Source organism: Schistocerca gregaria, chromosome 7, assembly GCF_023897955.1.
Source record: "Schistocerca gregaria isolate iqSchGreg1 chromosome 7, iqSchGreg1.2, whole genome shotgun sequence".
In the NCBI taxonomy this organism is placed as follows: domain Eukaryota; kingdom Metazoa; phylum Arthropoda; class Insecta; order Orthoptera; family Acrididae; genus Schistocerca; species Schistocerca gregaria.
This window is the reverse complement of record NC_064926.1, coordinates 199633830-199645781: the sequence shown is the minus strand read 5'-3', so window position 1 is coordinate 199645781 and position 11952 is coordinate 199633830. Positions and strand designations below refer to the sequence as shown.

At 37.8% G+C, this 11952-nt stretch overlaps 1 protein-coding gene across 5 annotated transcripts in view; it reads right to left on the bottom strand.

Annotated features, from left to right (window-relative positions):
- Positions 1–5045: 5045 nt before the first annotated feature.
- LOC126281930 (dual oxidase maturation factor 1-like) overlaps positions 5046–11952 on the bottom strand; it is a 107619-nt gene continuing 100712 nt past the window's right edge. For 4 of the 5 annotated variants that reach the window (XM_049981266.1, XM_049981268.1, XM_049981264.1 and 1 more), the window contains one exon: positions 5046–5322. In XM_049981266.1, the coding sequence (XP_049837223.1) occupies positions 5274–5322 (49 nt within the window). In that variant the 3' untranslated portion in view covers positions 5046–5273. The remainder of the gene's footprint in view (positions 5323–11952) is intronic. The other variant, XM_049981269.1, reaches the window with a different exon arrangement.

Here is an 11952-nt window from a genome sequence, read left to right as displayed (position 1 = left end):
GCTTTCATCTCTTGTCGAAGTCCTTTTAATACTGATCACATTTCTCTCCCTTTCCCAAATCCTAGTTTGCTATTAACATTGGTGCATGTCCTTTCCCATGCTGCATTCTTTGCTATCCTTATTTTTTTATCACTTCATGCTTCTTTTCCTTGCACATTGTTCTTGCTTCCAATTTATCATTCAACTACTGGTTGACTGCATTCCTCTTTTCTTTAATCACCACCTGTATTTCCTTTAACCACCATTCTGCTGTACAGCTGTGGTTGTTTCCCCTTAGGCACAGCACCCCTGTTGCTATGTTTATAACATTGGATTTTATGTATTCATATATTTCCTTTGTACTGCCTTCAAATGATTCTTCCAGTGTCCTTTCCATTCTGACAGCAAAGAATGTTTGTATACTAGGAGAAAGCTTGTAATATTCTGCTGGATATCAGGGCACAGTGGGCTGAAGTGTAATAAGCAAATAGAACCAGTAGCATAAGAAACTTGTCAGGAACACACTGCAATGTAATGTTTCATCCACCTGTGGGATGAGCCAATGAGCCATAGGGGGAGAGTGGCTGGAAGTGACAGACAAAAAGCTGTGGTTAGCTACGCTGTCTAGCAGCAACAATAATCCAGACATGTCGTTTTAAATTTGTGTACTGGTGGACGTACTTTAATTTGTGATTATGTTGTGAATTGTGGTGCAGATTGTCTTGCTAGAGTCATCACTTGTCTAGTTGTATGTATTGGGTCAGTGAAAATCTGCAAAGTGCAATATAGCAAGTAGTTAATTTCTTGGTTAAACAGTGTGGTGCACTTTGTGTAAGACAGTTATTCTTTAAAGCAATTGTAATGCATTAATAGTATAATAGTGTGTTACTGAAAGCATTATGGCAACTTTGCACCTGTCATACGCGACTGGAACAGGAAAGAAGGTAATGACAGTGGCACGTAAAGTGCCCTTCACCACACACCGTTGGGTGGGTTGCAGAGTATAAATGTAGATGTAGATGTCATTCTTCCCGCAAAGAATAACGGGCACTTAGTTCATCTGACAGACAAAATGCAGAATTGATACAACCAAAAATATTTATTGGATGGTACATGACAGTATGAGGATTTTCAGTGGCCAGCAAACGAAAACTTGTTTTAATTAATGGTGTGCTTTCAGGTGATCAACTAAGTTGTCAACTCTATTTTATGCACAATATTTTGACAAATAATTGCTGTCTTCTTCAGAAGCTATCAGGTCTGTTTTTATGAGTACTCACGTGCCTGTACTCTTATACACAGACTGTGAAGTATTGTTGGTGTTGCACCACTATTTATAACTATGCCAATTTATGCTCATTTGTTTTCTGAGCCCACACAGTTACACTGTGAAATGCACATTCTGTCACTGTTTTCCAGCTCTGGTGGATGGATGCCCTGTGAAATCTTAATAAACCAAGTACTGGATCCCAAGTCTTATTTAAATGGAAACTTCCATCCTTGTTTATAATGTTTTCCAGCATGTTTATTTCAACCACCTCCTCAATTATGCTGTTCTAGGAATGGAGCATTTGCACGGCATTACTAGTCTCCTCCTGTTTTGCTTCATGATTATATATGAGACAGTGCTTGACAACAGCTAATTTGCTTGGTTGTTGTAGTTGGGTTTGTCACGGATGTCTGTTCCATTTCTCTCTGACTGTTCTAATGGTCTGCACCATGTAAGACACATTAATGTCCAAGTAAGACACATTAATGAGGGCAATATGCTTACTCTTGCATAAAATAGACATTGAAGGGTAACAGTGACAAGACGCTGGTGAGTACATAACTGCATTACGATGTTTAACAATGCCTATTGGGAGACTTCTTTACAGACTGTACACACCATTCATCAGAGATTCATGCATGAGATGTCCACCTCCGTAGCCTAGCGGTAGCATTACTGCCTACCACGCAGGGGGCCTGGGTTCGATTCCCAGCAGGGGACTGGGTGTTGTGTGTTCATCATCATCATTTTCATCTTCATTGACTCTTAAGTTGATGTGGCATCACCTAAAAAGGAATTGCAATACGGCGGTCAAACTCCCCCGAATGGAGCCTCGTGGCCAACAGTGCCATACGATTCCCCCCCTCCCCCTGCACGAGAACATGCCAATGGCTCTCCATTATTCCATTTTATTGTAGAGATGAATTATTTCTAGTAGCATTCATTATGACAATTTTTGCTGATGTGTTTGTGACATACATGAAATTCCACTTTGCTTGTTACTCTTAACTGCTCAATCCGCAATTCTTGAATTTCAGACGCCACCATTTCATACTGTTTTAGTATACTGGATGCTGTCTTACAATACAGGGTTACTCTGATGCCTCACTAATTTTGCATGCTGTGCCATTGTAATAGCTGACAGTTGTGCACCTTTTGTTTTGAATAAACATTCAACAGGAACAGCATAATATGGGCACCATCTACTCATATTCATAAAGATTGGTTGATGAGCTTTGCAACCATGTGATGAATACGAGTAGAAGTTTTGAGTAGTAGCTGAAGTAACAGAGCAGTGGACGATATTACACTGTGCTTTTTTAATTAGGACACTTTTCGAAAGTAATGACTGCATGGTAACATCCCAATGTAAGACTGAGCTGCACTTTAACAATGAAAGTTGAGGAAGAGTGTCAAACTGTATGTGAACAGAACAGTTCCACACAACAATTCAAAGAAGCCAACAGTGAAAACAGATATTACACAGTTCAAAGAACACAGAGAAGATGCATACGATTTTGAAACAAGTCTTGGGCTTCCAGTGCTACAATACTTAGTACTTCAGTACACATGATCAACAGAAGTTTTGTGATGGTATGCTGCCATGTTGGGTTTCAAGTATTTGATCATAATTACCATGTTGCAAGAACTGCAGCTTTTTAGTCAAGAAATGTCAAATAACAAAGACACCCCATTAGCACAAACCACTGATAAAAAAACAAATATAATAAAGAAGAGAAAGATACAGCAAATGAAAACTCAAATATGCACTTGTTGATTCTGCAAGAGGATGTCAGATTATTACCTTTAGAGATTTGAGATTTATCATAAATTTTCTAAGTGAAATCTTCATTTCAATTCATTGCATAAAGTAACTATGGACAGTGAATCATTTGCTACTGTTCATATGTGCAATGTAAACTCGCTGATGGTTTATGCTGCCCCACAACTACAAACTAACGATTGATATGTTCATTGGGGTCTTATGGTTACACATTGTTATTAATCACCTGTGTTGAAGAAATAAATTTATATACATGTGATACTTGGTGAACCTGAGTTTCTGAATCATGCGGGAATCATGACACACATTTTACGTAAATTTCGTGACAACTGCACTATGCAGGACCACTTGTGAGCAACTGCATTATGTAATCAATTCCTATACCATGACACACACAAAATCCTGCAAGCACAACTTACCAGTGAGACTCATGATCCTTACTTCGATTGTGATGAAATGTAAACTATCATACTTGTATTACAACAGAGAAAGGAGCCTGTGGCCCCTCTAAGCAGTGCCACAGATTACCCCAGAGTTTTAATATAATGCATACCTGTCATACTAACACATGTAAATCTACATTATGATGCAGGTTTAATCTTCAAAATGCATTGTGTAGATAAATAAACAGTGACCGATAACAATAAACTTGGGCTATTTGCTGTTTCATTCGAGATCAATAAGAGTCATGGTGAAGCCAAACCTAAAACATTCGCATCATGAGGACTATATAATACTTCAGTAACTTTTTGAAAATTTAAAAGGTTGTGTCTGAAGAATAATGTAAAAAATTCCATCTTTCTACCTCACATACCCTTCTATGTGTGTTACATCAGTTTTCTTTCTGAATGGTAGTCACCATATTCTCAAGAAACTTTATCAGCATTAAATATTTCGTTTGTGGACATAGTTGTATGTTTGGAGACATAGCATACTCCTAATTGTCGCTTGTGCTGCTTTCTTCCCTCTCCGGTGGGACTGACTGAATAGGGAGTAGTTGAAACTTGGATCCTTATTTGATAAACTTGAAAGTTCAGAAAGACATCAAGTACAAATATCTTATGTTGGATAAATTCTTGCATTCATTTTCGGATGTAGCTACCTGAATGCTGGATTGATGGCTAGCTATTGTGTTACATTAAATGAGGGAATATATTGGAGGGGGGAAAAAAGGTGGAACGAGATGGAATGTTAGGTGGGTTGTTCCTCACACACTTCTTTCTGTTGCTCACCCAATTTAATTCCCGTCTATTTCTTTTCAACTTTAATCTGCCCTTCCTGTTACATTTAGTAAAAGTATTCCTGGCATTTTATACACAATAATGATACTGATGTCCTCTGTCCTGGAAATGAAGTCCTGTTCATCTCCCATACGTGTGTGTGTGTGGCATTCGTATCATTCTGACAATCGTGTTGTACACATATTTGTATTGGGATGTATTGCCATTTTGAATTTTATTAACAAAACAACTCGCATAAATTCTTGCATGTGCAGCATATAACTGATCATGTATTTCCCATATCTTATGAACTTGTACATTGTTTAATTAGTTAATGATGAAGGAAACTGCCTGGTAATGGCTCCATTATGTTTCCCAGACTTCATGAAGTGAGGTTAAACTCTTGTATTCAGTTTTTATCTGCTTTGTTTTTGTGAGGATATTAACATAATGCATTGTTTCCTTTATCTATTCTCTGGACTTTCTGCTCTTTCAAAATTGCTTTAGTCTGTTGGATTTTAGGACACACTAACTGTATGAGTAACTTCATTTATCTACACTTTGTTCTTAGATACAAAATGCATGTAACTCTGTCTCATAAGTACAGGCTTCATATATTTTGATATACAACTGCAATGTCAGTTATGCTTTTTCAAAATTAGTGAGCAATCAGATACTCAGTAAATGGCAATACAGTTTAATTTTGTATTTTCAGAGGCCATGTGTTATTAGTGTAGTAAAAAAGACAGCATGTGGTTGACAGAGATACAAACTGAGTAACACACTGCCACAATTTATTGTAATAAAACTCTTTATTGGACTTTGTTTATTTTCATAACAACCTTTAAAATACTTATATGTGAATTTGACATTTTGGTAAATGTTCTACACTAATACTTGCACTTACACTTACACTATGCTTTTTACTCTCCATACCAATAAATTGGACAAGAACATTTTAGTTTCAAATTCATTTATTATTTACTCATAAGTATTTCAAATATGTCCAGTTATAATATTGTCAGTTGTCTAGTGACAAGAGTGGCCCATCATAGGTTGCTGGAGAACTGCTGTGGTGCAAAAACAAACATTTGAAATGCTTTAATGCATCTGATGAAGCATGAAATCATAAAAAAATGCAAAAGATTATTGTATATCTGCATCAAGAATAAAATATGATAACATTAAAATGATGTATTGTACTAATGATTATAAATAAAGTTGCACTAGTTTTAAAATGCAAGCTGGCGACAACCATTTTTTCTATGTCTTTGAGTTATGATACAGATCAAAACCACAAGAACTGATTGCCTTGACTGTAGCCTCTTTATTTTCAAACAGTTTGTGGACAAGTGAGTGGTATGCAGTTCTGATAGTCGATGGTTAATAAACATTTGCACAATACTCAGTCTCAGATGTTCCGTAACAACTCGTAAGAGGTCCCCTATAAGTTTAGAAATTTGACCTAACTATTGATCTAACAAGGCAGAAGCAGTGCAGCAAGCTTGAAACATTGATAAGATTGGGGTGCCATTTCTATAATTTGCTCAACTCCTGCAATAGCTGTAAAATCCCTAAATGTGGTGAACTCATTATACTGATAGGTTCTAACTTGGTAGTAATAGGGTCTAATAAAAATTAAATTTGCACTAATCTTCAGTAGAAATTTTCTATTCAAATTGCTGCAAGTACTGTTCAGAAATCTTTGATATTTAAAACAGTGTCATGCTGTGGCACTTTAGAAATAATATACTTAACATTCTTGCATGCTGTGTTAGTTCTTACGCGTATAAATCACTGCCAAATACTCTTATGCTTACTGCAAATAGATAGCACTTCACAGTTTCCTCAGGTTTTACTCTTTTGATTGTTTACAGATTTTGAGTATCTAGAAATGAGGAACTATTTCTGAAAGCATTCCTATAGTTCCTCCCCAGAGCAATATTCACTGATTCGCTAATATCATATAACATGCATCCACCGTGCAGTGCACTACTACTAAAAAACTCGCTCTATGCATTATAAGCACATATCATCCCTTTAGGTCCATCTACCAACTCTTAACTCCACTCATATCAGATGACTATCATGTCATATTCACATTATTTATCAGCTTACTATGCTGCTGTTGCACTATATTGTTAAATAGGAAAATGGATTTTAGTATATAGTGTGTGCCATGAAAGTGAATACCACAATGATTAACAGCTGCCATTGAACCAGAATTGTTGTAAGTGCTTTACTGCAGACACATCTAATATTTCCAGTTTGATTTCTATTCTCCTGTTCTGCATATCTTTACTTTTGTGGATTTAATGCACATTTCATTTTCATAATCCATCCTGAAGCTACATCACTATTTTCTACTTCTTGTAAATCACTTATTGTCTGTTTCCCTTATATTTCATTTCTTTACCCCCTTACAAATCCTCTATAATTCATCCTCTTACTACCATTAATTTATAAGCATGACCTTGTCTCTGTATATATATAACTTATTTAACCTGATGTGATTAGAGCTATCAGACCTTCTCTTACGTCAGATCAGGTTTTCACACACACACACACAATATCTTCTTACGTCATAGTTACCTAAGAATAACAATTTAATGTGAAAATAGTATTAAAATGATTTTTGTGTCTGTAGAGACAACATAAATAAATACTATCTATGAAATGATAACATTCCTGGCAGTACTGCTGCTACTGCCACTGATGATGATGATGATAACAATAACAAAGTGGCAGATGCAAAAAGAATTCATAGATATACAAAATACATGGTCCAGACACATTAAAGTGACCACTGCCTATGTTTGAAATCAATGTGCAATGATGACAGCACTAGCAAAGGAGGTTATATAAAGTGGGCCAGGTGAAGATGTGGAAGACAGTGCAGTAGTTGTTTTTAATGCAGAAACTGAACAATTTACCTGACATACAGAATGAAATGATCATTGGCTTTTGGGTCAAGGGTGGGAGAATTTCCAAGGTGCCTCAGTTTATAAACTGTTTGCATGCTGCAGTGGTTAAAGTAAACTGTGCATGTTAAAATGGAGCTATCCTAAACCAGCACTGAGGCAACTGTGATGCAGCATGGGCCATATATGATGGGTAAACAATGGCCGCAGAGATGTGTGTGGCCAAATAGACATGCAACAGTGTGGATGAACTAAGGAGCTAACAACAGTCTCTCCTCTGTGACCATTCAGTTAATGTCGTTGTGCATAGCACTTGGTTCATGCACCTGTGCTGATTACTGTTCATCAGTCCTGATGGCTGGAATTTGCCTACCAGTACCACAATTGGATGTCCATTGAGTGGCAACAGATGTCCTATTCAGATGGCAGATGGCAGTTGGCATGAAATATCTGAAAGCAAACATCCTGCAATGATATTTGAAAGGGTCCACTCTGGAGGAGGGAGCATTATGGTCTGGGGAATATTTTTATGGTATTCCTTGTACGACACCTTCATTGTGGAAGGTGCAATGGATCAACACAAGCACACATTTATTCTTGGGGACCACATCCAGCCCTACATGCAGTTTGTTTTTCCTCGGCACAATGGCACCTATCGGCAGGAGAATGCAATGTGTCGCTCAGCTTGTAGTGTACGTGCATGGTTTGAAAAGCACCAAGGTGAGTACTCCCCTGGCCACCAGACTTCTTAGGTTTAAAACCAATATAGAATTTCAGACTGACATTCAATCGTTAGTTGCAAATATACTTTTATTTTGCTTTATCAGTTCCAACAAATTTTGTCATCTTCAGAAGCCTACAAAATTGTTGTTGTTGTTGTTGTTGTGGTCTTCAGCCCAGAGACTGGTTTGATGCACCCCTCCATGCTACTCTATCCTGTGCAAGCTTCTTCATCTCCCAGTACCTACTGCAGCCTACATCCTTCTGAATCTGCTTAGTGTATTCATCTCTTTGTCTCCCTCTACGATTTTTACCCTCCATGTTGCCCTCCAATACTAAATTGGTGATCTCTTGATGCCTCAGAATATGCCCTACCAACTGATCCCTTCTTCTAGTCAAGTTGTGCCACAAATTTCTCTTCTCTCCAATTCTATTCAATACCTCCTCATTAGTTATGTGATCTACCCACCTAATCTTAAGCATTCTTCTGTAGCACCACATTTCGAAAGCTTCTATTTTCTTCTTGTCTAAGCTATTTATTGTCCACGTTTCACTTCCATACATGGCTACACTCCACACAAATACTTTATAAACAACTTCCTGACATTTAAATCTATACTCCATGTTAACAAATTTTTCTTCTTCAGAAATGCTTTCCTTTCCATTGCCAATCTACATTTTATATCCTCTCTACTTCAATCGTCATCAGTTATTTTGCTCCCCAAATAGCAAAACTCCTTTACTACTTTCAGTATCTCATTTCCCAATCTAATTCCCTCAGCATCACCCGACTTAATTCGACTACATTCCATTATCCTCATTTTGCTTTTGTTGATGTTCATCTTATACTCTCCTTTCAAGACACTGTCCATTCCGTTCAACTGCTCTTCCAAGTCCTTAGCTGTCTCTGACAGAATTACAATGTCATCGGCCAACCTCATAGGGAATTACAAATCTTATCTAAAGTATAAGAGTATTACAGAAATTTACTTATTATTGGTTTTGCAGATATCAATACATTCTTCACAGAAACATATTGCCATGAGATGTCAAAAAAAAAAAGGAAATTTTGTTTTAAATACAGATTGGCAGACTGATGATTTACAGCACTGTAACATAATCACATCTATGTACATGTCAAGCTGTTGCACCAGCAACAAGGACATATAAAAACGTAATATATCTAACTTACTTAGTTATATTAAAAACAAAGATTCCAAGACTTACCAAGCGGGAAAGTGCCGGCAGACAGGCACAATGAACAAAACACACAAACACACACACAGAATTACTAGCTTTCGCAACCGATGGTTGCTTCTTCAGGAAAGAGGGAAGGAGAGGGAAAGACGAAAGGATGTGGGTTTTAAGGGAGAGGGTAAGGAGTCATTCCAATCCTGTGAGTGGATAGACTTCCCTTAGGGGGAAAAAAGGAAAGGTGTCTTTCCCTCTCCTTCCCTCTTTCCTGAAGAAGCAACCATCGGTTGCGAAAGCTAGTAATTCTGTGTGTGTGTTTGTGTGTTTTGTTCATTGTGCCTGTCTGCCGGCGCTTTCCCGCTTGGTAAGTCTTGGAATCTTTGTTTTTAATATATTTTTCCCATGTGGAAGTTTCTTTCTATTTTATTTACATAACTTACTTAGTTACCTTCATTATACTATTTATATAATACTACTGGACAACAGCTTGACATGTACACAGATGTAATTTGGTTTCTGTAAATTATCAATCTGTCAATCTGTTTTTACAATAATCACGTGCAATATCTATATTTTGGGACATATCATGGCATTATGGGTGTCTGGAGAAGATATTGGCATCTGCTAAACCAATGTTAAATAAGTTTCTATAATACCTTTCTAACACTTTACACAAATGTATAACAAGGTCTAAAGATGTATAATATTCCTAATATTGGAGGCTTCTGAAGATGACAGATTAATTTGTCGAAGCTGGTAAAGTGAAATAAAAATATATTTGCAAATGATTACTGAATTTTATTCTGGAATATACAGGGTGATTCAAAAATAATACCACAACTTTAAAAATGTGTATTTAATGAAAGAAACATAATATAACCTTCTGTTATACATCATTACAAAGAGTATTTAAAAAGGTTTTTTTTCACTCAAACACAAGTTCAGAAATGTTCAATATGGCCCCCTCCAGACACTCGAGCAATATCAACCCGATACTCCAACTCGTTTCACACTCTCTGTAGCATATCAGGCGTAACAGTTTGGATAGCTGCTGTTACTTCTCGTTTAAAATCATCAATGGTGGCTGGAAGAGGTGGCCGAAACACCATATCCTTAACATACCCCCATAAGAAAAAATTGCAGGGGGTAAGATAAGGGCTTCTTGGAGGCCAGTGATGAAGTGCTCTGTCACGGGCTGCCTGGCGGCCGATCCTTCGCCTCGGGTAGTTGATGTTCAGGTAGTTACGGACAGATAAGTGCCAATGTGGTGGCGCTCCATCCTCCTGAAATATGAATTATTGTGCTTCTTGTTCGAGCTGAGGGAACAGCCAATTCTCTAACATCTCCAGATACTGTAGTCCAGTTACAGTAGCACGTGGAAAGTTGCTTCATCACTAAACACAATCTTTGAAACGAAAGATTCATCTGTTTCCATTTGAGCAAGGACAAAATCACAGAAATCGATTCTTTTAATCTTATCAGCTGCAGACAGTGCTTGAACCAATTTCAGACGATAAGGTTTCATAACTAACCTTTTTCGTAGGACTCTCCATACAGTTGATTGTGGAATTTGCAGCTCTCTGCTAGCTCTGCGAGTCGATTTTCCTGGGCTGCGAACAAATGCTTGCTGGATGCGTGCTACATTTTAATCACTCATTCTCGGCCGTCCAGAACTTTTCCCTTTGCACAAACACCCATTCTCTGTAAACTGTTTATACCAACGTTTAATACACCACCTATCACGAGGTTTAACACCATACTTCGTTCGAAATGCTCGCTGAACAACTGTCGTCGATTCACTTCTGCCGTACTCAATAACACAAAAAGCTTTCTGTTGAGCGGTCACCATCTTGGCATCAACTGACGCTGACACCTAGTCAACAGCGCCTCAAGCGAACAAATTTACAACTAAATGAAACTTTATAGCTCCCTTAATTCGCCGACAGATAGTGCTTAGCTCTGCCTTTTGTCGTTGCAGAGTTTTAAATTCCTAAAGTTGTGGTATTCTTTTTGAATCACCCTGTATATTACAGTTGCTGAAAAATGACAGGTATGAATAAATTAACCGATCGAGAAATCTGTGGGGACACCTTGATCGTGCTGTTAATGCCTTGGATCTCTCAGGTGAGAAATCTAGTGCAGCTGGCCACAGCACTGGAGCTGGCGTGGCTCCACATCCCCATAGGTATCTTGCAGAACCTCACTGACTCTCTTCCTGCATGTCTCTCAGCGGTCCGCTCTGCAAAACGTAGTTATTCAGGGTTTTGCCGGGTGGTCACATTAATGTGACTGGGCAGTGTATAATTATGTTTTTGATATAGTGAGTTCTGGGAAAAGGAAATTTAAGGAGACTGCATTAGCTAAGAATAGGGAGACATTAGCTAAGAATAGGGAGAAATGAGGAAAATCCATTTGGAAGCATGGATGTACAGGGGTGACAAGTGTGTACAGGGACAATGGTAGTCATTAGTGTTGCTTCAGTGGATATGTCATTAACTGTCTTTCAAAATGAAGCTGAAGATGAGTTCCCGCTACTGAGAATGACTTCAAGAAAGTGGGTGAATGATGGAGTGGGACAGAAAGGGTTTTGCTCTGATGAGAAAGGGTGTTTCTGCCATATTGTTCAGACAAGTTTGAGGAGAGATATGAGGGACAGTGTATGAAGAGAAGACAGAGAGTATGGAAATTTATGCACACAACCAGGATAGCTGTTTATATATATGATATTTGACTGCTTGATCATATCATATGATGAACATAGGCATTCATAACCCATTCCATGTGACATGAGCTTTCCTGAGAAAAACTTTGCAGGATAGCATTGCTGTAATGAGTAACTGGAAGATTAAATATTGGTACAAGTTT